This window comes from Natator depressus, chromosome 27 (genome assembly GCF_965152275.1).
Source record: "Natator depressus isolate rNatDep1 chromosome 27, rNatDep2.hap1, whole genome shotgun sequence".
In the NCBI taxonomy this organism is placed as follows: Eukaryota; Metazoa; Chordata; order Testudines; family Cheloniidae; genus Natator; species Natator depressus.
This window is the reverse complement of record NC_134260.1, coordinates 7846195-7873474: the sequence shown is the minus strand read 5'-3', so window position 1 is coordinate 7873474 and position 27280 is coordinate 7846195. Positions and strand designations below refer to the sequence as shown.

At 50.3% G+C, this 27280-nt stretch overlaps 1 protein-coding gene across 1 annotated transcript; it reads left to right on the top strand.

Moving 5' to 3' along the window:
- The first annotated feature begins 2709 nt into the window (after window positions 1-2709).
- On the top strand, window positions 2710-27280 carry LOC141978495 (parathyroid hormone/parathyroid hormone-related peptide receptor-like). The gene is made up of 13 exons (XM_074940644.1): window positions 2710-3102; window positions 13493-13598; window positions 15567-15677; window positions 16464-16588; window positions 17553-17647; window positions 18147-18333; window positions 19443-19596; window positions 19955-20015; window positions 21435-21501; window positions 22810-22904; window positions 23970-24111; window positions 25150-25191; window positions 26409-27280. The coding sequence occupies exons 1-13, from the start codon at window positions 3025-3027 to the stop codon at window positions 26796-26798; spliced, it is 1653 nt and encodes a 550-aa protein (XP_074796745.1). The 5' UTR covers window positions 2710-3024; the 3' UTR covers window positions 26799-27280.

Genomic DNA, 27280 nt, shown 5'->3' with positions numbered 1-27280 from the left:
AGGCTAGGACTATAACAGGGTTTAAAAGAGAACTGGATAAATTCATGGAGGTTAAGTCCATTAATGGCTATTAGCCAGGATGGGTAAGGAATGGTGTCCCTAGCCTGTTTGTCAGAGGCTGGAGATGGATGGCAGGAGAGAGATCACTTGATCATTACCTGTTAGGTTCATTCCCTCTGGGCACCTGGTATTGGCCACTGTCGGTAGACAGGATACTGGGCTGGATGGACCTTTGGTCTGACCCAGTATGGCTGTTCTTATGTTCTTGTGACTTGCTGTGTGACACAGGGCAAGTCACTTTGTGCCTCAGTTTCCCTCTGTGGAATGTGGGGATGGTAATAGCCATCTACCTGGCAGAGGATTTATGAAGGAACAAGAAATCCCTTTGATCATGTGAAATCTGGGGGGATATTATTGCAGCAAGGGCCACAGAAAGAAAAGTCTGAGGAGAAAGGAGAGAGACCTGTTGCAAACCAAAGCCTGTACAGAAACAGTAAAGCCCCTTTAAATGGGAGGTAGCAGAATTCAGTCAATAGGGGAAGGCCTGACTTCTCCTCCCAGTTCTGTGTCTGGCTTGCTGTGCCAGCCTGCGTCAGTCACGCCCCCTCTCTGGCTGTGATATGGGGCTAAGGCTGCAGAGAACAGTGGGGGAGGAGGGATGCTCTGTGGAATCAATGTCACAAGAGCCATAGGGATGGAATACTTTTCTCATTGACCATCGAACTGAGCAGAGCCTCGGTTCAAGGTCCAAAGAAACTCCAGACTCTAGTCAAATGACTCCTCCTCCTGCATCCCCCACCTCAACGCCCGCTTGGCTTCGGGGGAAACGCACAGCTTCACTTTCCAGACAGGATAACTGGCCTTGGAAGTGACCTGCCAAAGGGTCACATGGGAGCTTTGTGGTAAGAGACGTCTAATCTCACAGGCCCATGGTTTATCCCCAAACCATGGGGTCTCTCACGCCAAGGGGTTCGAATTTCTGTGCTTAGGCCAGCTATACAATGGGGGACACCAGTGCATGACGCCCATCTGCGTAAAGTGCTTTCAGATCTACAGAGGAAGAAGAGCTGGGTAAGAACAAAGCATTATTTTCAGCCTCATTTCTCACGTGGGGTAGCCAGGGCCTAGAGAGAGGCAGTGAGTTGGAGAGAGGAAGGCTGATCCAGTGGGTTAGGGTGCTCGCCTAGGACTTAGGTGATTTGGAGTCCATTTCCTCCTCTGCCTCAGACTTCCTATGTGACCTTGGTCAAGTCACTTAGGCCCAGATCCTCAAAGGTATTTAAGCACCTAACTTCCAGTGGGAGTGAGGCACCTAAATCCTTTTGCGGATCCGTGCCTCAGTTCCCCGTCTGGACAATAGGAATAACAGCACTGCCCTGCCTCAGAGGGCAGCTGCGAGGATAAATGCTTTAAAGCTAGGGAGGCTCTCGGATACTATGGTGACGAGACCAGATAGGTACATTAGATAGCAAGAGGCATCTTGGTCTTATGAATTAGTGGGGCATTGGCAGTGGAACCCAGGGGCTTGTCTTGGGCCTGGCTGCATTTGCAATGGCTTGTTGGCTCTTCCTATAGAGCGGGAGAGTGCCAGCGGCTGCACTGTGTAGCCAACTGAGCTACCTTGGGAGCACGTGTCCGGTATGTTGTCGCTGCACCAAAGCCAGAATTAGCCCAGCCGCCTCCACTCAGCCGTCCCATTTAGTTAAAATGATAAAGGCTGCCGCTGCTTTTATCTCCAGAAAGAAAAAGAGAGCAACAACCAAACATGTCAGTGTCCTCCTTCAGATCCCTCCTTCAAACTCCCCTTTGCCAGGATGTCTACAAAATGCTTGGCAACAGAGAGAAGCTGGTGAGCTGAGCCCAGGGGCGATCAGTTTCCTTGTGCTGCCCTGCTTGTCTGTCTGCATCCATTTGTTCTCGCTTGTCTTCAGCTTAGATTGTAACCTCCTGGCTGCAGGGACCGTCTCTTGGTTCTGTTTGTACAGTCCCCCCCCCAGCCTGAAGGGGTCCTGGTCCATGGCAAAGGCTGGGAGGTGCCCCCACAGACAGATAATAATAATCTGGGAAATCCCCTAACCAAAAAACTTCATGAAAATTATGCCATCCAAGCATGAAAGCCCTGTGTGTGCTCATTGATGACCTATTGATCGGCTTCCAGTGCAAGTCCTTGCCCACACAAGGTACAGTGCATCTCTGTTACCCATCAAAACCTAGGAGGGGTGGAGAGAACTCAACAGGTTAAACAGGAATCTGCCCCAAACCCATCCCACCTTGGGAGCACCCAGTGACTAAGTGGAGAGGCTCACACACTCTTTCCTCTGGTTCCCAATCCAAGCTGTTTCCTAGGGACCCTGGCTGCTGCTTTTGGGGAGATCAGTTTGGGAGCTGGAGACATGGAGAGCAGTGGGGGACAAGGTTGACAGCTGAGAAATGACCCACCAGGCGGTGGGAAAAGTTGCTGAAAAGGGAGGGGGAATCTTCCTTGACTGGACAGGATTTTAGCACCTAGGGCTAAGCCAATAAACCTCTGCCATCCAGATCTGACCGGGAACAAGGAGCAGCAGTGTGTCTGCAAATGCTCCCAGAGCCAGTTAGAGCAGGAGAGACAAAGAGACCAAATAGAAAGAAGCGTGCATGCTGGTGGGGCGGGAGAGGGGGAGAGAAGCCCCCCGTGTTTGATAATTTCCCATGCAGCTGGAAGCAGGACACAGAAAGCAGCATCCTGCAGAACGACTGGCTGGAGCGAGCGCCACGCTTGGCCCCAGGCTCTGAAAAGCAAGATTTCTGGTTTGGGTTAAGCCTGCATCTCTTGGAGAACCCCAGGGGAGTCTGGGGCAGAATTTGTTTAAGACCGGAAGATGCTCGTTCCTCTTAATTCCAGCAGATCTGTCACCAGCCCGGCCGTCCACACCCGGAGTGATTTGGGTTGAACAGATGGCTGTTGCCTGGAGCAGGGCTCGCCCAGTGTGTCGCTGAGCCCCAAACTCTCCCTTCGCACCGCACCTGCAGCCTGCTCTGGGGACCATGGCGGGGTCGGTCCATGGGAGCAGCGTTTTGGCTACTCTCCTCTGCGGCTGTCTTCTGAGCTCGGTCTGTGCATTGGTAAGTCCGCTTCTCTGCGCTCTCCCAGTGTCCGTCCTTCTTTCGGGTCTGGCTACACTTCACACCAAGGTGTGGTCTTCACTCAGGTTAACGTAGCAGTGAAGACAGGAACTCAGGTTAGTATTATTTATATCACAGCAGCCCCTGAAAGCCCTACCCGAGGGCCGGGACCCCATTGTGCTAGGTGCGGTAGGAACACAGAACAAACAGACTGTCCCTGCTTAGCCGCTGGAGTTGAAGTCTGTGAGGTTATGTCTACATTACAAGTGGGGATGCGACTTGCAGTTTACGTAAAGATGCCCAAAATAGCTTTAATCTAGCTTTTTCATTGAAAATAGCAGTGAGTACGTGGTGGTGTGGGCTTCAGTGTGTGCTAGTAATGGGAATACGTACCCAGTGGGGCCAGGAGAGCTCGTTTAGGGAGGCTGGGGTTGAATGCAAGCTGCTAACCCCCTAGAGCGCCAGCCTGCCTGAGTGTGATGAGTGGCTCATTACTGAGAATTACAGTAAGGGTATTCAGAAGTAGTGGGGCAGTGGGGAAAAGAGGGCTAGCAATTGAGGTTGGCAACTAGCCTCTAGGACTTGTCTGCCCCAGGAAGGTTATTCTGGAATAACGCAGGGTGTGAGTTTAAAGCAGAATAGCTATTCTGGAAGAACTCCAAGTGTGGGCACTCCTTTTCTGGACTAAGAGTGTCTTCTTCCAGGTTAGCTTAATCCACTTCCAAATGAAGGTAACTGGGACAAGAACACTGTTGCTCTGGAATAAGGGTGTCCGCACTTGGAGTTATTCCAGAATAGCTATTCCAGTGTAACTCACGTGTAGATGAGCCCTAAAGAGAGTTAAGGTGTTCAAATCCCACTGAATGTCAATGGACGTTGGCACCTAACTCCTGTAGGTCTGGTCTACACTTAAAAGATTTGCCAGCATAACTCTGGCAATTAGGAGTGTGAAAAAAATCACCCCTAACTGACTTAGTGCTGGCAAAAGTCAGAGTGTAGGTGCAGTTATGCAGCAAACCAGTGCCTTTGTCGATACAGCTTGTTTTGATTGGGGCACTGGTCTAAAGTGAACTGGCAGAAGAACTCATTTTTACCAGCATAAGACGTGCCTACACTAGGAGGGTTTGCTGGGGTAGCAAATAATTTCTAAGGCCTTAGATGCCTTTGAAAAGTTTAGTCTTAAAGCTCATAAAGTAGGTAGTTTCCAAGTCAAAAATATCTAATAATAAAATAAAAGTGATTTTTCCCTAATAACCCGACTATAAATTTTTCGCCGCCCCTCCCACATCCATCAATGGTGGGACCTGCTTGCTGTGCAGACATCTCTGAGGGCAGGGTCCCGGGGCTGCGGCCCGTGGAACACTTTCTGGCTTTCCATGTACAGGTGGCTGGTCACATGATGCTGGATCCTCCTTGTTTCCAGTTGCTAAATTGCATTCAAAGAAGCTGAGGGTACATCTGAGCATTTACTTTTCCACAGAAGCAATTGCCGTTGTCTCAGAGCTGTTCTGGGATAGCGAGTGGGAGGTGTCCATAGGACAGTCGTTCTACTGATGGGCTGCATTGTATGAAAACCTTTGAGATCGTCTCAGGGCAAAATTCCACTCTTGGAAAAGTTGACCCTGAGAAGGGTTTGACTTGGATATTCTGCTCTCTCTTCCTCCCTCGTGTCTTTCAATTAATTAAATTCCAGTAGCATCTGGAGGCCACAGCCTACATCAGGGTCCCATAGCTCTAAGCGCTGTACATATAACATTAAGAGACAGTTCAAGTCCCAAAGAGATTACAGTATAAACAGACGAGGCAGGCAATGCGTGGGAGAAAGTGTTATTTATCCCAGTTCTACAGACAGGGAAACCGAGGCACGGATTAAGTGACTTGCCCAGAGATATGCAGGACATCAAACTCAGCTCTCCTGCAGTCCAGTCTAGTGTCTTAGTCACTAGACCACCCTTCTTTCACTGCTGAAAGCTGATGGGACGTGACCTCATTAAAGGAGGTGAAATCACCAGTCAGCTGAAGAGAAAGTACGTGCACAGGGGTATTGCTGTGCCCCCTCCTCAGACGCATGCCTGGGGCTGCACAAACCCTGGCGCCAGCAGTGCTCAGCGGGATGTAACGGCAGGTCTCTGGCTTCCTTTGCTCCCGCTGGGAGGATCCGTCACCTCCCCTCTCTTGTGACTTCTCACCATGTTGCTAGCTGGAGCTTAGAGCTGACCATGGGCAGTTGAATGTGCCAGGCTCGACTGGGGGAGATGGAAACAGGCGGACTCTCATGTAGCTGCTAAAATCTTTTTATAAGAGACAATGATATCACGAACTGAAAATTCTTTCCATTTCTCATAAACATCCAGGGGCAGAGAGTTCACTGCCCCTGCCTAGAAGGAACCTCAGAGACAGAAGGGCCCCCAGAGCATTTATGACTGAGTGAATTTAGAGCGTCTGAAACTCAGGGGCTGATAGCACTAGCTTGATCCAAGCGGTGCTGCTCCCAATGCACCTTACAAACCTGGCTCCAGGCTTCCCTCATGCAGCTCTTCCAGTGCACCTTGAGCCTGTCCTACACCAGGCTCTGAAATGCCAGTCCTAGGTCTCCACTGAACAGAGGCCGCACCACTCATGCCAAACTGGTGGTATTTTTGCGATGGGCACAACTTCAAACACTCACAGCTGTTCTCTGTGAGAGGCGGAACCAAAAGCATGGATCCAAACCGCGGTGTAAATGCTGGGGCTAAAGACCATCCCCAGTCATTTCAAAGACCTTCCTACCTCTAATGAGCCCAGAAAAATTCCCCAGCCTGCCCCCACTGTTTGCTCTGTGACCTGCAACCTGTTGTTATTTTAATTTTATACAGGAAAAGCAATTGTCCCCCCCACCCCCCAGCACAAGGCTAGATTCAAATAATAGGATGCAATTAACTCTGGGCTGCTCTTGATTAGGCCATGAAACTGGCCATAGCCGGGGGAAAGTTTACTTTCCCATTGTTTTCATTGCTTCATTCAGATCTGACTATATTTTAGATCCAGAGCACGTGGCACATGAGTTCAAGGGCGTAGTAGGAGCAGTCCAGTTGCAGTTTGAAATGACTGTGATCGGTCTCAAATCTTTTCCCGCAGAGGTGGAGCAGACAGGGGTGTTAATGCACTGCGAATACATAAAATGAGCCTGGAAAAACGCTGCATAATAATCCTTTAGTGGTTGGGAGCTGACCCTGTCATGTGCCTGGAGCATTAACCTTAATCCAGGGCAGGTAACTGTGATCGGGGACTAAAGTTTCTTACCAGAACTCCTGTGTTTCTGTCAGATCCTTATTACAGCATCATTCATCCGACAGCACTTCACAGATTGCACACAGGGAGCCGTTCATTTGCTGCTGAAATGCAGCCACTTCTGGGGTAGAACATGGCAGCTGTTTAACAGCTCACACCCACAACTGCACAGCAGTATAGGACAGGAAGGAAAGAAGAATCCTATATCCTATTGAAATTAAAGAGGGAATTTGACAGGGTGGAATGCAATCAGCTGGCTTAGATTCCCACCAGGACCCTGGTTAACAGGCTGCACAAAGAGGATCTTTAATAACTGCAGGTGGGCAGGACCTCAGCTATCTGTGCCATGCAAAAGGCCCCATGCAGTACCATGGTGCCCCCTAGTGTCATGACATTGGCAGAGGACATCATCCACTGGACCACTTCCTGGTTGCTCCTTTTTAGAGGTTTCCCATCCATATACCAACCTGGCTTAGCTCACAAGAGCTGGCAGAGCAGAGCGCAAGGCTGAACAGTGGCCATAGGACAATTTCATTTCTAAAACGCCTCTGCCCGGGTTGTGGGGGGCCAATGCCCGTGCAATTAAAAGCCACAAATACACGTGACAAACTCATGCTGAGCAGCCCCTCTGCATGCGCTCCCGCCTCCCATCCCATTCCCACGCCAGCTGAGTAGGCTGCTTCCCCAGCTCTGGCTGACTTGGGGAACGGGTGGTGCGATCAGGAGGTGTGATTGCAGCACCTGCAGCCATACCCGAGCGTGATCAAAGCTGGTTCGAGTAAGCTGTGAAGCCGTGGCAGTATGGGCTGGCAGCTGCTCGCATGTGGACCCCGGGTCCCCGGCTGGTGGGGCTAGCCCATGCCGCTGCTATGCTGATGGAGCTTCACTGCTATTGTAACTCACGCTAACTAGAACCTGGTATCCAATCCCCTTTTAACTCAGGAGCTGTTGGATTCTAACCCCCAGATCCAAACTGGTTCCCATCACATTGGTTCCAGATCAGATCCATAACCAGAAGGAGCCTCTTTGCCAGTTTCTGGGTCCGAGTTCAGACGTGTCCGAAATCGGGCAAGAGCTGCTGAGCTCAGATTTCCACCATTCAAGATGGCAGAAGTTTCACCGGCTCGTCTAAGTTTATGAGATTTCTGCCATTTCAGTCCCCAAAACAAGTTGCAAGGTCTCATGAAATGGGCATGGGAGCCCCCCAAGCCCAACCAGGATTAGAGCACAGCACCACCTGCTGCGATTACACACCCTGATGACGCCCAGTGAAATTAACCAAGCAGTGAGCTCCAGTGCCACCCCCCCCCGCATATTCTTTGCGAGGTGAAAGCTGGGTAATAATTCAAAGGAAGATCTTGAGCAGGGCAGCATGAACGCTTCGTTTTCCCCTTTCTCCTCCACAGGGCTGCAAAGCCTGTTAACTTTCGCATGGTGTCGTCAAAAATTAAAGCTACAGGGGGATTCATTGTTGCTGGTCGTGAAGTGAAAGGCTCCACAATCACTGGGAAAGAAAATACAGTTTGCTAGCAGGGATGAATAAGGAGTAGCCTGTGCAGAAGCCTGACATGCCACATGGAATAGACAAATATTTCTGAATGGGCATTTAGCAGAGGAGAGGAAAGGACCATGTTAAATCAGGCAAGAGCAGCTCCATTGCACCATTTCATTCCCTACCCTCTTGACTTTCCACCCTGAGCAGAGCTGGGCCTGGTCAGTATTTTGGGGCTGGAGATTTCCAAAGATAATCTGGTGCTCTATAGAAAGCTCTTGGTGATTCAGCGGGTGGCATTCTTCCCTCCTAAGTCAATATTATCATAATTGTTTATGTAGGGCTATACGTTATTATTATTTATATTACAGTAGCACCTAGAGGCCCTAACTGAGATCAGGGTCATCCATTGTGCTAGGCACTGTACAAACACACAGTGACAGTCCCTCCCCAAAAGAGCTTACAATGTAAATTGACACGGCAGACAAAGGGTAGGAGGGGGAACCGAGGCACAGAGAGGTGAAGTGACTTGCCAAGAAGCCGGTCAGTAGCAGAGAAGCAACAGAGTCCAGGTCTTTCAGTGCCTTATCCAGGGCTTAATTTGTGCCCGGGCTTGCCGAGGCTGAGCCCTGGCACCTCTGGGCTTGGCAGGTCATAGCCACAACACCTCTTCACACTAGCCCACACTGCCTCGCATGCTTTTTAAAATCCGACATAGGATGACTTCCCTCATCCAAAGAGTTTATAATCTGAGGGTTTGTGATACTGAATCAAGGGGCCAGCATGCTGCTAGGAGGTGCCCGGCTGCTAGGAGTGCGTCTTTGGGATGAGAGGTAAGACCAAGATCTGGATTGATTTGTGATCATTAAAGATCTCATGGCACCAGGCAGGACAAGCTGCTGCCACTGGAAAGCCTAGAATACCAGCTCCACAAAGGGATAAAGACAACAATGTTTCTAGGGTTGATGAGCTTCAAGATACCAGCCCATAAATCTGGGACTAGTCCAGGACCGATCTTGAGCCAGTGTGATCTGGGGGTGAGCAGGGACGAAGAAAACATTTTTGTGGCAACCTCTAATAGAAGCCAAAGGGCAAAGTTCTTCTCTCAGTTACACTGGTGTCACGCCACAGACTTCAGTGGAGTCATTGTGGATTTACACATGTGTAACTGGCAGCACGCGCTAGCACACTTTGTTCCTTCCGCCTACCTCAGGCTATTACTGAATAGACTAATTTATAGCCAGAGATTAATTGCACTCAGTACATCCACTTCTGGTGCTTGCTCACGAGCTATTTACCCTCTCCTGCCTCTAAGCAATCACTTATGTTCCCGTGTCTTGCGTCTGCTCCCTTTGGAAAGAGGGGTCGTTAGTGCAGGTATTAAATAAATAAATAAAACGAAACAACGTCTTAATATCGATATGGGCTAAAAAGCCTGGACAGCATGATCTGCTGCCAGGAGGCCATCTGGGCCAGACGAGGACCCTGCCAAGGCAAGGAGGAACGCGGAGCTGAATTTCACTGTGAGCTTTGCTCACCACAGCCCGAGACCCACTGCTGAGACTTCACCAGGTGGGCCGTGGAAGCTGAAATCATCTCAGTTGGGGCTTTGGACTCTTACTCCTTTTCATCTGAACCCCTCCAAGGATCTCCAAGCCTCACACCATGGGATAGTCAGCCCCATCTCACACAGGGGAAAGTGACGCACAGAGAGGTGATGTGACCTGTCCATGGTCATGCACAGAATCTGTAGCGGAGCCAGGAATAGAACCCAGGAGTCCTGACTCCCAGGACAACGGAATGAGATGACTTGATGCTGGCCACATCTTAGTGCTCAGGATAAATCACTGTCAGCCTCATGTCCGCTGTGACTGAATCCTGGTCCCAGAAGCTCCCCTGTTCTAACTGCTAAGCCACACTCCATTCTGGATCTTTCCCTTGCTCAGCACAAGTGCGACTAGTTGGCTAGAACTAAAAGTCAAAGTCTGGCTCTCCTTACACAGTTCTAGAGAGGTGGTGGAATCTCCATCCTCTCTGGGAAGTTCTGAGGGCCCTTCATTCTCATGGACTCAAGGGGCTAAGTTCTACCCATGAGTGGAGGGGAGATTGTGTTCATGGGTTCCAGGTGGTGGTTCAGAGACAGGAGAGACGCTCCCACAACATGTTCCCCGCAATGCTGATGAACCCCCTCTGCTCGGATCCATGGGGCTGGGGCTGTATTCCCTGGAGGGGGCAGCGCTGGCTGGGAGACACTGCTCTGTGGATGGAAGCTACTCTGGTAAATCACAGACTGTGGACGGCTCATGGAGCCGGGAGGAAGGAATGTCTATTTCCCTTTGATGGCGTGGCACTGGGCGGAGCTGCAACTGAGCTACTGCAATCTGTCCCGGACAGAATTCACCTTGTGCATGGCTTTCTGATTGCAGATCTCTCTCCCTCACACACACACACTCCTAGCAATGATAAGCCCTTTATATTTGAGCCTCTCTTTGGAGCATTTTTAATTCCCCTCTCTTATCTGGGCAGCCTGGATTTAGAGGGAAACTAAAAAATGCAGCAGCATCTCTCCTTGGAGCCCCGTTAAATCGGCCACACAGTATTTGTTGGGCTCCCTGCCCCGACAGACGCTTTAATTGCCCCTCTATATGCCTGCTCCTTGATTGCAGGTCCAGAGCTGTTGCCTCCATTATCTCTGCTTGCTCATCCATTTCCTGCCTATTTTGCAGGAGAAAGGATGAGAGCCAGAATAGTGAACCGTGTGTGTACTCTCTTGCCCAGGTCCGGCCCAAGGTTATCGGACACCATCACAAGCCATTCATACCTGCAGCGCCTGGCCATGGTTCGGACAGATATGTCTCATCCTCGCTCTTGCAGCCTCATTTCCTCTCTGACTGGCCAGTTATCTTTTCTCATTAACATTTCCATTTTCTCCCGGCTTTATTGCCTGTCTCTGGCACAGGCCCTAATGCATGTTGTTGAGTCCAGGCCTGCAGGGCACTCTCAGGGGAAACTGAATGGTGGCCTATTTAAAACCAAGCAGGGGTGATGCTGTTTTTCCACAGCACAGTGCAACAAAACGGAGAGACGCAGAGGGAAACACAAGGCTAAAAGTTTAAACGACCCCATGTCCGAGACCAGAGATCAAGTTCCAATAATAACATCCCAGTTACTCATTATTTTGGCCTTTGCATATGTTCTTGCAGGTTGGCTTGGGAGGCAAAGGTAAAGCCAGGGGGGTGATAATGAATGACGGGGGGCTGTGAGGAGCTGGTTGGATCCCTTACAGTAATATGGTGCTCTCCATGTTATCCCATGATCCCACTTTCTAAGCAGCGGGTGTAAATCCTGCTGTGAGATGTTAAGCAGGCTCTGCTGACTCATTATCCCAGCCAAGAATAAGGAAGATGGGAGTGATTCTCTAGGGAGTGTGAGGATCTAGGGTATGGGCTGAGCTGTCCTGCAGAAGAGGAGCCCTATGAGCAGCCAAGCCTAGGGAGGAGGCCTAAGCTGGACTCTATGTTTAAAGTTAATTTCTTTTGGGGTGCATTGCTCAACTGCTCTGATCCAGGAGCAGCTTCAGGAAGGAGTTATGACTCTCAATCACAATTCCTGTCCTGCTCCCTTCTGGTCCAGGGGTGGAAATAAGCTACTGTAGCCCTTGAAAGTGTTGTCTCTCCTCCGTGGTCCCAGGCAGGAGTATTCAGAAACAGGGGCTGCTCTCTGCCTCAGACTAGTCCTAAGATCTGGGTAGGCTGTGCAAGGGGGTACAGGGGCCTTGCTTCCCTTCCTGGTGTAGTAAGAATAAGGCACAGTCTAACCCTTTGTGAAAAAGGCCAACACCCCAGGAGGGATGCCTGACCCTACACGGTGGGTGGACAGCGTTTTAGAGCAGGCTGGGAGAGGCTCCAGTTCTGACGCTTTCACTCAGGAAGCCAGATGGCTTTGCACGGTGCTGGTGTCTCTGCAGGAGGATTCAGCTCTGCCCGGTTCAGGTAATTGATGGGACCTGTAACTCTGCTTCACATCCTCTCTCTCCTTCATCAGTCTAACCCTAGTGGGTTTGTTCATGTGCTTTTTCGCTCATCAGTAATGTATCCTGGGAGGATTTTTATCTCCTTCCTCTGGAGCATCAGAAATGGCCCCGACTGGAGATGTGGAGGGGGTGAGCTCTGAGGTGGTATCGAGCAGTCTCCGTCTTGGGTGCTTGTCTGGCTGATTCTTGTTCACATGCTCGGGGCCTGGCTGATGGCCATATGTGGGGTCAGGAAGGAATTGCCCCCCAGGTCAGATGGGCAGCGACCTTGGGGTTTTTCACCATCCTCTGCAGTGTGTGCCAGCTTTCTATCCACCTTATAGTCCATTTATCCAATCCATCTGAGGTCCCTTCCGACCTTAAACCCTATGACTGACTCTATGAGTTACAAAAGATTAAAACCGCACAGCATTTCCATTGCAGGCTCACACAGAGTCACAACCACAAGCATCATGTTCAGTAAGGCCTGGCGATAGCCACAGGACATGGATGGGTTTTTTTGGGCGGGGGGGTATTGATACAATGTATGCCCCTCGGGGACCACTGCCAGGAAACGCAAGAGGGACTATTACAGTGGAAATAGGCAGGGGGAGGAGAGATCCTGTCACCTTTCAGAAAAGCAAAACAAAACTTAGGGGAAGAATGGACGAGCTGGGTCGCATTTACTGGTGTTAGCCACCTTCGCTGCTTTGATTTCATACCAGGCTTTAGCAAACATTAGTTTAAAAAAATGACGTGGAATCCCTGGTATTGTTTATGATTATTTGTATTTCAACAGTGTGTAGAGGCCTCCTGGTGCTAGGGGGCCACACAGTGAGAGACAGAGCAAACAACCTAAATAGCCAGGCAAAGGGCAGGAAGCGAACCAGAGGCACAGGGAGGGAGAGACCGAGATCTCTTAATTGCTTGGTATCTCTCACTGTTTAAAAATACAGAAGACTGGCTAACTAGAGAGATGCAATTAGCCACTGAGTGTTGGCTCCTGGCAGTGCTACGTACATGGCACTTGGCTTTGGTTGCTGTATGTTTGTGTCTGGCTCTGTACTTAGATTAGAAGCTCTTTGGGGCATTTTGTTCTGGGTTTGTGAAGTGCCTAGTGCAATGGGGTGATGGGCCATGGCTGGGACTCCTAGCTAGTGCAGTAATACAAATAATTAACAACAATATTAATAACACTTATGTTTCTCTTATCAAGCCACATAACTTACACTCACTCAGTGTCTTGCCAACCAAGTCCCCTCCATCCCAGGGAGCTGGGACGGAGGGGACTGGGTTGGCAGGACATGGCCCCCTGTCAGTGTGGGGCATTGTGGGACGAAAGCCAGTAACAGTCAGTGTAAGCAATGCAGTGTTGCCCTTGACTCTATGCCACTCATGGGGGTGGAGTTATTAAGTCCGCATAGCAGGGCAATTACGTCGGCAGGAGTGAATTTTAAGTGTAGACACTTCCAGAGTTAGGATGACATAAGCTGCCTTGTGTTGACCTAGCTCTGTAGTGTAGACTAGGCCTTGGAAAGCCTTGACTGTTCCCTCTGCAAACCGCCCCAAGGCAGCACAAGGACTGCAGCCCCATCTCTTTGTTTTTGGCTCGGCAGGTTGACACGGACGACGTTCTCACCAAGGAAGAGCAGATTTATCTGCTGGGTGAAGCGAAAGAGAAATGTCAAACAAATGTCAACACCCAGCTGGAGAAAATCAAAGGTACCATCCCAGTTTGTGTCCTTTGTGCTCAGTCAGTGCCGAGAGAGCTGGTTAAACCACACAGAGCAAATCCTGCCTCTGTTGAAGTCAGTGGCAAAACTCCTGTTGAAGGCAGGATTTCACCTGGGGGCTTTACTCCAGGCCCTCGGAAGTGAGTGGGAATCTGTCCATCACCTTCAGTGAACACTGGGCCAGATTCTTTAGGCTGCAGGTTCTTTGAGGGCAGGGACCATCTTTTTGTTCTGTTTCTGTACAGCTCTGCAGGGCTCTTAGCCGTCACGATGCTACAAATAAATAACAATAACGCTAGGCTGGCCATCTGCAGCTTGCTGGCCTCATCCTGAAATCACCAGTCGCAATGCCACAAACAAACCCCAGCAAGGGGGAGTCCTGCTGGAAGCCTTTCCCTCATCGGAGTGAGACGCTTGTAAGCAGATGTGCTGTGATGCCCCCTGCCTGTAGTAATTGCCTAGGAACCAGTGTTTCTGTATAAGAAACCTACAGCATCTGGAAGCGTCCTGGTCTGGGTCATTTCTAGGCAGCTGGTCTATAGCACCCGGTGCCCAGGGCAGTAGCATGTGGAGGCTAGAGTTAGCCAGGTGAATTAGCTTGTGGTGCAAGGTGCTGACATGTGGTGTGTACACTTCAAACACTAACCTCTGCTGGAGGCAAGATGCTGGGCCAGGTGCTCCAGAGGACTAGTCCAGCATGGCACGTTGCATGTGCTCAGTCAGCTCTGAATAGCAAGGTGGGGCCCCTTGACCTTTCTCATGGACACACTAATGAAAAATTAAATAATACATACAGTAAAGGTTTCAGAGTGGTAGCCGTGTTAGTCTGTATCAGCAAAAACAATGAGGAGTCCTTGTGGCGCCTTAGAGACTAACAAATTTATTTGGGCATAAGCTTTTGTGGGCTAAAACCCACTTCATCAGATGCATGGAGTGAAAATACAGGAGCAGGTATAAATACATGAAAGGATGTGGGTTGCTTTACCAAGTGTGAGGTCAGTCTAACGAGAGAAATCAATTAACAGCAAGATACCAAGGGAGGAAAAATAACTTTTGAAGTGGTAAGGAGTGGCCCATTACAGAGAGCTGACAAGAAGGTGTGAGTAACAGTAGGGAGAAATTAGTATTGGGGAAATTAAGTTTAGGTTTTGTAAAGACCCAACCCAACTCAATAACAGACCTAAAAGTAGCAATTCTTCAACAACAAAACTTCAAAACCAGACTCCAACATGAAGCTGCAGAACTGGAATTAATTTGCAAACTGGATACCATCAGATTAGGCCTGAATAGACACTGGGAGTGGTTGGGTCATTACAAAACCTAAACTTAATTTCCCCAATACTAATTTCTCCCTACTGTTACTCACACCTTCTTGTCAGCTGTCTGTAATGGGTCACTCTCTTACCACTTCAGAAGTTATTTTTCCTCCCTTGGTATCCTGCTGTTAATTGATTTCTTTCGTTAGACTGACCTCACACTTGGTAAAGCAACCCCCATCCTTTCATGTATTTATACCTGCTCCTGTATTTTCCACTCCATGCATCTGATGAAGTGGGTTCTAGCCCACGAAAGCTTATGCCCAAATAAATATGGTAGTCTCTAAGGTGCCACAAGGACTCCTCGTTGGTTTTACACACAGTAAAAGACAGCCTGCTAATGGGCAGGCAGGAGATGAGCTGGGATTACTGCTGCTGAGCAGCTAAGAACTGAGACCATCCCGTTCTATTTATTTGTTATCTTGTCTCTCCCACCCCACCCCAGCCTGCTTGTTTGCCTCATCTAGCTGCTCCAGCTTGTCTAGTTACACCGTAAGGTCTTTGGAGCAGGGATTGCCACTTATTATGTTTGTCCAGCGCCTTGCGTCATGGGGTCCAAGCTTGCTGTGGCCAGAGCATGCAACATAAACGTGAAATAATAATGATACCAGTAACGAGCCGGGTCTTTGCTTATTGGCTAGATGCCAGCTGCTTTCCGGAATGGGACGGAATTATCTGCTGGCCCGAGGGCTCCCCAAGCCAACAGGTGTCGGTCCCGTGTCCAGAGTACATCTACGACTTCAACCATAAAGGTACACTTGGAAAACATCCCTGTCTGCCCCAGCTTCACCTCACTGGCTTTGCAAGTTCAACAGATGGTTTTCAAAGATGTCTCAGAGAGAGTAGCTCAAATCACTTCAATTTCACCCCTATGAACATCCCAGACAAGGTGCTTTGATACTGCTATGATGAGTACAACCTAGTTCATCTGAGGACAGGCTCAGACCAGTCCTAGTTAGTTAACAGGGATGAGCAACACCTAAGCATATTATCCTGGATTAGCACCCATGAGCATGTCTCTCCCTAGCACTCAGCCCCCGGCCACTGTCACAGCCTGCTGCCGTCTCTAACAGCTAACGGTGATTGGGGTGTGTGCCTGTGATTGATGGTTTGATCCCACCTGAGGTCTGGAGCCATGGGTTGTTGCAGGAACATGGGATTAAAAGGCTGTTACAAGGAGGAGGGTGAAAAAATTGTTCTCGTTCACCTCTGAGGATAGGACAAGAAGCAATGGGTTTAAATTGCAGAAAGGGAGGTTTAGGCTGGACAGTAGGAAAAACTTCCTGTCAGGGTGGTTAAACCCTGGAATAAATTGCCCAGGGAGGCTGTGGAATCTCCGTCATTGGAGTTTTTTAAGAAGAGGTTAGACAAACCCCTGTCAGGGATGGTCTAGATAATATTTAGTCCTGTCTTGAGTGCAGGGAACTGGACTAAATGATCTATTGTGGTCCCTTCCAGTCCTTTGATTTGCTCTGCAATGGCTTGGCCCGTTGGGTTTCTTGGAGGTCCAACCGCCCTGACCCTGTCCTTGTTTTCAGGCCATGCCTACAGACTCTGTGATGCCTATGGGAATTGGGAGCTAGCGCTCAACATCAACAAGACGTGGGCGAACTACACGGAATGCACTGAGTTTCTCACCCCTGAGCGCCGGAGCCGAGAGAAGGTGAACCACAGCCAGAGGGAAGGGACGTGGGGTGGGGTAACTGAGGAGAGGCGCCGCTGGAGGCTGGGGAAGCCCCTGAGCTCAGAATGACTGCTGGCAGCAAAGCAACCTTCTACCGCAGGGGGATAGAGGCAGCTCCAGACTCTTCACTGGGGGGAGGGATAGCTCAGTGGTTTGAGCCTGCTAAACCCAGGGTTGTGAGTTCAATCCTTGAGGGGGCCATTTGGGATCTGGAACAAAAATTGGGGATTGGTCCTGCTTTGAGCAGGGGGTGGGACTAGATGACCCCCTGAGGTCCCTTCCAACCCTGATATTCTATGATTCTATGAACCCGGTGCTCATCACACGTCCTGATTAAATGCCTTTGCCACCTTCTCCCGTGTGCTGGTGGGAGCTTCTATTTGCTCATCTTCCTCCAGCGACAGCCAAAGGGATCAGCTTGCTGATTGTACCCTTCCAAATACTCAAAACCAGAGGTGGGGGAAGGTGAAGATTTCCTCCTCTGCCCCCAGCAGTTTGGGAAGGGGTGGAGGGTGGGAAGCGGGCTTGTTGTGTCTGCCCCCTGCTGTCCAGATGCCTGAGCTGATTCAGCAGAATCCCAGGCCTGGCCAGCTGCTTGGCCTCATGTGCATCCTGCTTCTGAGAGCAGCCAAAGCTCCAGGTCTGAAAGCCCATGAGCGGTAGGCAGCAGCCGTGCCCAGGCAGGCAGATGAGAACCTCCCCCTTGGTGGAGTCACACAGGAGCTGAGCTGGGAGCCTCCTCCCATGGTGAGCTGGCCTTGGCTAGAAGTCACCTTTCCATGGCTGAGCCGGCAGGAGATGTGCCAGGTTGGTCTCACCTGGTGGCCATCTCCGTTGTCCAAGCTGGTAGGGTACATTAGGGCTCTGCATGTCCTACTTTGCTTCCTGTGATGTAGCTGTGAGAATGGGCTGTTGGGGACCATCCTGTGTCCTTCCCTTCCAGGAGGTGTTTGACCGCCTGCACATGATGTACACCATCGGCTACTCCATCTCCCTGGCCTCCCTCATCGTTGCCGTGGGCATCCTCTGCTACTTCAAGTAAGAAGGAGCAATTGACCACTCCCCTTTCATCCTCTAGCCCCTGCACTCACCCTGCCTTCTAGGAGAGCCCCGCACAGAGTCATCAGCCAGCAGGGATGGGTAGCCGGATTAGATCAAAGAAAGCCCAACCCAAACAGTGGCTCAAGTCTCAGGCCAAACCACAGACCATTTCCCAAAGTCCAGAAACATCCGGATCCATTTTATTCTGCATTTCTCACAGAGCTGGGCCAGATGGCCAGAGGCAAACAGCCCTACTTTCTGGGGGCTTGACATGCAAAGCTCAAGCCAGATCCAGCTTTTTATAAATGGAGCCTATATCTACAAGGGGCCAGCTCCAAAACCTTGGTTCCGCCCCCTCTCCATGCCCCCAAACGCAGTGAGCCTCACGGCTCCTGGTGAACCTCAGCTGTTTGTGACGACAGGCAGGTGTTTGTCACTGACGCGTTGCTGACTGGGTGGGCGTTTGTCACTGACGTGCTCCCTCTCCTGGGGGCAGGCACCTGCACTGTACACGGAACTACATCCACATTCACCTCTTCGCCTCCTTCATCTGCCGGGCCGCCAGCATCTTCGTGAAGGACGTGGTGCTTTACTCCGGCTCGCTGCCCGAGGAGCCGGAGAAGATGAGAGTGGATGATTTAAAGGGCGAGTTGGGCCCCTTTCTGGGACACCGGACCCAGCTGGCAAGTAGCTGAAAAACTCATCTTCCCTCTTCTTTTTCCCCAAGCCCACAGGGAATAAAGGGGAGGGAAAGAGGAGTTAGGAATCCTGGAGAAGTGTGAAGAGATGCGGGGGGGGCGGGAATTCTGGGCTGCACCTCGTGGAGGAAGGCGCAGACCAGGAAGAGGGTAGGGAGAGGGGGCTTTAAGCTACTTTTGAGCTGTCCAGATTCTGCCTGCGCAGCCCCCGCTATAAAGTAGAGCAGCCTCTGGGGTCGCTCTAATTTATGGCAGCTTTACCCGGGCTGTGTCATTATGGGCTCTTGCGGGGACAATGTAGGACCACGTGTTACTGCCCTACACTTTGCCTGAGTCTGAGGGAATGTCTCCTCCGCCCATTGCAGTGCCTTGGCCGCCCCTGTACGCCACTGAAGCAATGTCTGTACAGAGTCTGGGGTTGCGGGGGGACAATCTCTCCCTGGAAGGCCGAGAAGCAGAGAGATGCAGCTGTGTCTATTATCTTGCAAGAGATGAGTGTGGAGGATTGCAGCTCCCGCTTTAACAAAAGGGTGAATTAATGAGCAAAGAGCTCGTCCAAGGAGAGTGTAGATCAGCACAGCTGCCCGCTGTCATTCACAGTAGTGCTCAGCACAGCTCAGGGAAGCCAGTGCTGTGATATGGCTTAAAAGGCTTCTGTTAACCCTTAAGGGGCTGGGGGGAGGGAAGGGGCAACACCTACACAATTTGGCCCTAGCCTTTCCAGCTAAGAGGAACACAGCACATACCTGTTATCCCAATAAAACCATGAGCTGCGTGACCGAGGGCAGATGACCCTTTGGTTGCTGGATTGCATGCTATTTCACAACACTGGGCATCACACTGGTTTTGTGCCGGCCCTGCCCCCTCCATTCCAATCTCTTAGTGGGTGGGAACTTTCCCCATTCCTACCCCGACAACTTCCTCCCTTATGGGCAGGAGGCAGATCAAAGCCAGAGTAACCGCTGCCAGGCGGGACCTAAAGGAGAGTAGCGAGGGGGCCTCCCTCTCTAAGATCATGGCCCTGATCTCTCAGGAGGGGGGACGTGTAGAGGAATTGAGGCCCTAATGTGGTTCCAATTTCTCCATGACCACAGGTGGGCTGCAAGGTGGTTGTGACACTTTTCCTTTATTTCCTGGCCACCAACCACTACTGGATTCTGGTGGAGGGGCTCTACCTGCACAGCTTGATCTTCATGGCCTTCCTCTCCAACAAGAACTACCTGTGGGTCCTCACCATCATTGGCTGGGGTAAGCACAGACACTGCTCCCACCAAAAGCGCATCCACCTGCCATGCTGACTGGAAGCTCCAGAGCATCAAAGCGCACTGTGAAATTTGTAGCGCATGGTAAAGCAGGGTCCACATGGCTAGTTAGTGCACTGCAAGAGAGTACTCTGTAGAGTCGCACCTTGGTTTGACACACACTAAGTCTCTGTGTAGACAAGCCCTAAAGGAGAATCTATTCTAAGCTGTACAGGGCATATGTCACGCAGGTCAGCAGTTCTGATTCCAGCTAGGAGAGGGCAGTGGGACACCTAAATTCCTGGCGTTGGTTCATTTTGCAAACCTGATGCTTCAACCATACTGCCTGTTCTGTTTCCCTCCAGGTCTCCCTGCTGTATTTGTGTCTGTTTGGGCCAGTGTCAGGGCCTCCCTGGCGGATACACAGTACGTAGGTTCAACTTCTTCTCCAAAGGACCATTTGGGAGGGTGAGAATTGGCCAGTAGTGCAAATCTCTCTGCCTGATCCTATTGAATTGGGTGGTTGCAATCTGCAGATGACCAAATCTCTGAATTGCTTGACTGAGGCTTTTATGGAGGAGAGGGAGATTAGAACATATACATACCAGAAGGTTAAAAATGCAGGCAATTGATAAGGGAAGCTAAAGGTATCAACAAAAATCTATGGCCAACAGGGTTATGGAGAATAAAAAGGAATTTTTTAAACATGTCAGGCACAAAAGGAATCCGAACAAAATTGGGATAAAATTTTCAGTAATTATATAGAAAAGGCAGGTGTTCCATAAATCTTTTTGGTTTGTATTTAGAATGAAGCTAGATTATGTTTTCATATCATATAAGGGTGATGAAATACAGTAAGGAGGATGTTAAAAGGCATCTACTAAAATTAAACATTTTAAAGTAACCAAATCTAGATAACTTGTACCTAAGAGTTTTAAAAATAAAGAGTTGGCCAAGATGTTCTAAGGAACTCTGACATTAATTTTTAAACTACTTATAAAAAACTGAGAAAACTCCAGATGACTGGAAGAAATTGTGCCAAAATTTACAGAAGGCAAATATAGGGAAGTTTGTCTGACATTGACCATGGGCAGAATACTGGAACAAGTGATAAGTGAATCAGTTACTAAAGAATTAAAGCCAATCAGCATAATTTTGTGGATTAGGCCTTGTCAAATAAACATGATACTGTTTGCTGAGATTAGAAGTTTGATTGATAAAGGTATCTGTTGGTGTAATATTCTTCTGTAAGGTGTTTGACAATGTACAGCATAACATTCTGATAAAAAAATAGCACTATACAAAGTCAATATGGCCCATATTCAATGTATTAGATTCACACCATAATTGTTAATGGAAAATCATCAATGAGGCTGTGTGTTTCTGGTGGGGTCCCACAAGGATTGGTTCTGGGCCCAATGCCATTGACTACTTTTCTTAATGATCTGCTAGAAAATATAACGTAATTGCTGATAAGAGTTTGCAGCTGACAGATGGGTGGTGGTGTGTGGGGTAAATAATGAAGACAGGTCACTGATACAAAGCAGTCTTATTATTATGAAAAAGCCCCCTCCTCTTTCCTGCAGCATGCAGAACAGAGTTCTGCCATGGGAGAGATCTGACCCAGGATCTGGATTTTGTTGACTTTTTTTAAAGTTAACATATGTGACTCTCATTGGTTATGTTTTGGGGTGCAAATGTGTGTGGAAGAATCACCCCAGCTGTAGGATCAGCCTTCTGCCCGCCCAGGCTCGGTCCAAGATGGAAAGGGGGAGCTATCAACGGGCTATATTCCTCACCCCTTATTTCAGGTTTCTCCAAAGCATTTCTTACTGGTCTCCTCAGATGCTGGGACCTCAGCGCTGGGAATATGAAGTGGATTTATCAAGTCCCTATCTTAGCAGCCATTGTGGTAAGAATTCTCTGGCAGACTTGTCCTGATCACAGTCACCTAAAAAACCCAGCTGGATTCAGTAGATATAGAAATGGGCTAATCTCCTTTCTCCAATCCGTGCATTGTTTGCCATAGTATCTTGGCAATGTCTGCTTTGTCATCTCTTACAGGGCTCAGTCCTGAGAGATGCTGATCCCTGGGCCCTGATTCAACAAAGCATGTAGGGCCAGATTTACAAGCTCCTATGAACCTTTAACTGCCACTGAAATCAGTGGGAGCTGGGCATCTAAGCACCATTGAGGATCTGAGCCTTACAGTCTAAAGATACAGATACGCACCTAACTTGCTTGGGGACTTTTGTACACCCCGCCCCCCCCTTAGCACTTATCTGCATCCTTCAGTGCCTAAAGACCTTTCTAAACCTGTCCCTTAATCACACACTTGCTGAAGCCCATCACCCCTAGCAGGACTGAGCCCATGATCTCTGTTTAACAGGCAGGTGTCCCACTCTCTCGGGGTTAGAAGTTGTGCATGCTACAGGTTTACTTACCCTGAGAAAATTCTTATCACTGTTTCATTTATATTTGAAAGAGGCGCTGTTTAGTGCTCTGAGCCACACGTTGGCTTCGTAACCAGAAGCTTTCACAGACGTATTTTCACAAGCTTAAGAAAAGAGGGTCATTTGAAAGAACATAATTAGAAAAAGAAAAGGGTCTTAACACCTAGGCCAGTGGGGCCCTGGGCCAGGACTGGGGCTCCTAGGAACTACCAGGATCAGCACTAACTGGAGGCACTGGTGGCCGCTTGAGGGCTCACCATCCCAGCTACGTGACGAACAAGACTATCAAACGAGGATCATTTTCAATGAGGAGGGTTATTAGCCACCCAGACACGGGGTTTATTTTCAAAAACATTGTGGCCTGATTCTTTGTTGCCCCTCTGTGTGTGTACAGTCACTTACATTGGTGCAAAGGGAGTGCAAAATACCACCATTGCAATTGGGTAGCATTCCCATTTCACTGGTATAAGTGCAGGGCAATGGAGAATCAGGCCCTTAATTTAATCTTGACAGTGTCCCAATATAAGATCCTCCCTGAGGACATTTATATCCAGTCCTTAGCTAGAGGAGATCACTTAGGGTGTGTCTACACAGGGAACTTATTCTGGGTATGAATTCAAAGCACTAGAGCTGTTCTGGAATAGCTCCCTATGTGGACACTCAGCTACAATAGTTACGCTGGTCACTTTCCCCTCACGGACAAGCCCTTAAACTGGCCACATTCTGCGTGCATGGCTTGTCAGGTGATTGTGGGTGTGTGTCGGCAGGTGAATTTCGTCCTCTTCCTCAACATTGTGCGGGTTCTGGCGTCGAAGCTCTGGGAGACAAACACGGGGAAGCTAGACCCTCGGCAGCAGTACAGGTGAGCAGCAATGGGCAGCTGCCAATTGACTTGATGAACCTTCTGCTTGAGTGGAGATGCATCTCGGCCCAGACTATGGTGCAGCAGAGGAAACAGTACTAATAGCTGGCTCTTAACATAGCACGTCCCATGCATAGATCTCAAAGTGCTTTAAAAAGGAGGTCGGGATCTCTATTCCCCATTCTACAGAAGGGAACTGACTTGGCCAAGGTCACCCTGCTGGCAAACAGTATAGGCAAGACCAGAACCTCTGTCTCCCACACACTGTCCTATCCACTGCCATGTAGCATCCAGCCTCCAGCACTGGCCAGTAGACGAGGCCTCTAGAGTGGGGTGGGACATGCCCATTCAGCCACCTGAGCGATGCATTTTTATTCGGGGCAAAGGGAGGTGTGAATCTCTCCCAGCCCCCCACAGCCAATCTGCTTTCCCCTGAAGAACAAAATGCTTTGTCACTTTTTGCTGTAGCAAATATCACACCCCCAAAAGCTTTATTTTGCTCCATATAGCGCCACTTAGGATTTGGGTTAGATGCACATCCTGCCTTGGACTGGAAACTCACCAGCGCTCCCAAGATAAGTAAGCAATGGGAGATTGCAAGGAAAACCCAGTGGTGCTAGTGTTCTTTGACCCAGTGCATCAGCTGCTAGGGGGCACTGTGCCATAAATCAGATGCTGAACACTCATGGGCATTAAATATCCCCAAGTCCTTTGTGAGATTAGGGGCAGCCTCAGCATCCTAGTCTTTTCTTTTCGAACCCCACCTCCCTGCAGTTTCACCTGGAGAGAGGATTCACTTCCTTTTTTAACCTAAACTGTTGTCTGCTGCTGCTGTGTGTTGTCAATCAGCTGCCATGTTCCGCCTGAGAGGTGGCTGCCTTGCAGTGGCAGGTGAAGTACTTGCAAAGAGCATTTGGGGAGGAAAAATGCTATAAGAAATGTAAGGTTGTTACTATTTTATCCAGGGTATTGTAGGATAAATCCTAGGCGGTGGCTGAAAAGCTGAGGACAGAGGGTTAGAGAGAGCAGCTGCAGACAAACCTGTGGAATGGTTTTACCTTTCAGGAAGCTGCTGAAGTCCACCCTGGTGCTGATGCCACTCTTTGGGGTCCATTACGTGGTGTTCATGGCAATGCCCTACACTGAAGTCTCCGGCGTCTTATGGCAAATACAGATGCACTACGAGATGCTGTTCAACTCCTCGCAGGTACGTCTGCAGCCCTCCTGCTCTCGCCCAGCTCTCCTCTTGCTGCATGGTCCAGTGCTGGCTCCAAAGGCAGAAAGATGATCTGTGAGGCACTTGGCAGAGGAAGCGGTAGGCATGTTCTGAGGGGCCCTGAAATGCGCCTTCGCTTCCCATGTGCTCATGGGTTAAGGGCCCTTTTGAAAGCCCCCCTCAATCCCCTGCTGTGGCTGTCAAGCGGTTCAGTGCGTCTCCTGGAGCCTGTGATAGGAGCATTGCAGGGCGCCTCCCTGTGGAGCAACACAGCCCTGAAGGTGCACTGCCCTCAGCTCCCTCTTCTGGCACTTGTCAGAGCTCCGCCCAATTCCCCCTTTACGGGTCTCTTTTATTAAGTCTCTTACAGTGTATTAACAAAGCTGTTCCTTCACCCCTCAAATCCAACCCTTGTTCTCCCCTTGATTGAGGGGTCCCACAGCCCTCCTCCTAGGCACTGTGCTGATAACTCAGGCTGGCTGCAGCCCTCATTCACCATCTCCAAGCTAGCACCTTAGAAGTCCAGCCATTTGCTCTAGACTAGGAGAAGCAAGCACCTCCCTTCTCCTTCTTTGCATCTCTGGAGGCTTCCCTTTTATCTCCAGCCCTGGACTGAGTTAAGCACGTGACCTGCCCATCAGGTGGCTGAATTCATTTTCCCCACCTGGGCAGAGGTGGCACCATTACCCCTTAAAGGGACAGTCACCCCGTGACAGAGCCCCCTCCTGGGACATGCACCACAGTCTGGCTGTAGCTGCCCTGCATAGATGGTGCCAGTGGAAGAGCTGTTCTGTTAAACAAGCTGGGACCAGTGCACGGAGTGGGGAGAAAGCCATGTGGGGGCCGAGTGGGGCTGTTGTCCTGGTGGAATGGCCACAGACATGCATAAAGCAAATAGAAATGGGGTCAAGGTGCCTGGAGCCCTGAGCTCTTTGGACCTGCGAGGGAGTGAGCAGCACTGGGCACATGCTGGGAGTTTGTTTCCAGCACCCCCAGGTGAAAACTCGCTCTTTCTTGGTCTCTCGGCAGGGTTTCTTTGTGGCTTTTATCTATTGCTTTTGCAACGGGGAGGTAAGTGAGATGGGCTCAGCCCTGCAGCTTGTCCCTGGCTCTGGTAGGTACATGTGTGCCTTTCCAATCCTGTCATCTTATGTGGGAGCTCAGCCTGGGCTGTGGGAAGCACAGATCAGAGTTACTATCCTGAGCCCAAGGGGACCCATGGGATTTCTCCCTCTGGGGCTGTTCAGGGGGGAGGCAGCTCCTTTTCCCTCTGACCTTGTGGAACCCCTGTCCTTCGAACAGATTGTGAAATAACCTTTGACTCTTACGTGACTTGGCACAGTCCTCATGGAGCAGGAGGGAAACTGTCCTTGACTTGCACTGAGGTGCAGAGCATCAGCCTAAGCCCAGGCCCTACTGGGGGTAGTGTGTATGTCACCCTAACTTGGCCCTCATTGGCCCCCTTGCTGATAGGCTCAGGCTAAGGACTGTAGAGGCTGAGTTCCCCCCTCTAGCCCTATAGGAGATCAATCAGGAACAGAGGTGAGTCAAGTCAGCCAGGCAGCCTAAGGACTGTGTTTACTGCCCCTGCCTATAGGGTGCCTGGTCTGTGGGAGAAGAGGTCTAGTCCCCGGGCCATTAACCGGGGGCCATCCAGCTTCATGCAATTCACTCTCAGTGTGAACGGAAACACCAGACTTGCTGCCTGGCTGGAGAACACTCCTGAGTTCACCCTGGCCCCAATCCTGTGCCCCTGGCCATTAATGGGAGTGAGATTGGACCCACACTGAGCTCTCTGGATCCGAGTGCCTGCTTTGACCCGAAGCCAAGGGGTGATGAAGGCAGTCGGCTCCTCCTCGGAGTTGCTCACCACCTTGCAGCGTTTTCTCTGGTGCTGTGTTGCCTGATGTTCGCTTGCCCAGTGATCCCTAAAGCTGAGCCCGTGTGGAGTGCAGGCTGGACTCTGTGCCGGCTGAGTCCACTGACCAGCCTCCTCCTGGTCACCAGTATGGGGGAGAGATCCCCTGAGTAATCCCCTCCCTCAATGCAGCTTGGAAGGGAAGGTCAAGGGATGGATGGAGCAGACACTGAGGAGATGGGTGGGGCTGCAGGGAAATGCCCCTTTCCCCACAACAAACCCCGTCGGGGGGCCCTGGAATCTTATTGCCATCTCTGTTCTCAGGCTTGGGGTATTGTGAGGTGTGTGCCGAGAGGCCTGGTGGCTGGCAATGCCTGTGCAATTGTCTTGTTCTACTGCCCTGCCCTGACAGGCCGGCTCTCTCCCTCAGGTGCAGGCGGAGATTAAGAAAGCCCGTTTCCGGAGGAGCCTGGCGCTGGACTTCAAGCAGAAAACACGAGTCACCAGCACAGGGGGGAGCTGCTATTATGGTGGGCTGGTGTCACACACCACCAACAGCGTCAGCATGAGCATCACTGGACGGGGGGCAGCAGGGGCAGGGATGCAGCAGAGTGCCAAGCACCGGGTCCTGCCACTGTCCTCACACACCAGCCTGCTGGGATATATCCCGAGCTCCTCTGCTTCTGACAACTCTGTGCCCTCCCCAACCCAAGAGATTCCCCAGAAGGCCCCTGGGGAGAATGCCAAGGACATTGTGTGTTTCCCAGACCTGAGTCAAAGTCATTCCAGCCTGAGTAAAGAGGTGGAGACTATGCTATGAAGAGAGCAAGCATGTCTCCAACCAGACCCTCCAGACGGGTCTGGAAAGAGTTTGTAGTGTCATGTGGCTGCCAAAAGGGTGACTGTAGTTTTGGGCTGTCTGTGAACAGGCATTATGCCAAGCAGAATGGTTGCGATGGTCCCTCTGGCTGTAGCTCTGTTGTGACTGAACCTGGAGTACAAGGTTCAGTGCTAGGCAACATGCTACCACATAAAAAAGTGGGGAAATTGGATGCTCAGAGAAGAGCAAGAGAAATGATCAAGGGACTGGCAAAGGAGAAAAGATGCAAAGAGCTCAAACTGGACACCTTAGCTAAGAGGCAACGTGGGGATGGGAATCTGCTGGTTTGGGGCCATAGGGCCTAAAGAGGTAGTCCTCTTCTGCACTGTACTTTTAACTTTAGGCACAAGCGGGCCCCTTGAAATCCACTGAACTACTGTGATTTTAAAGGGAAGCATGTGTTTAAATGCTTTGCTGGATCA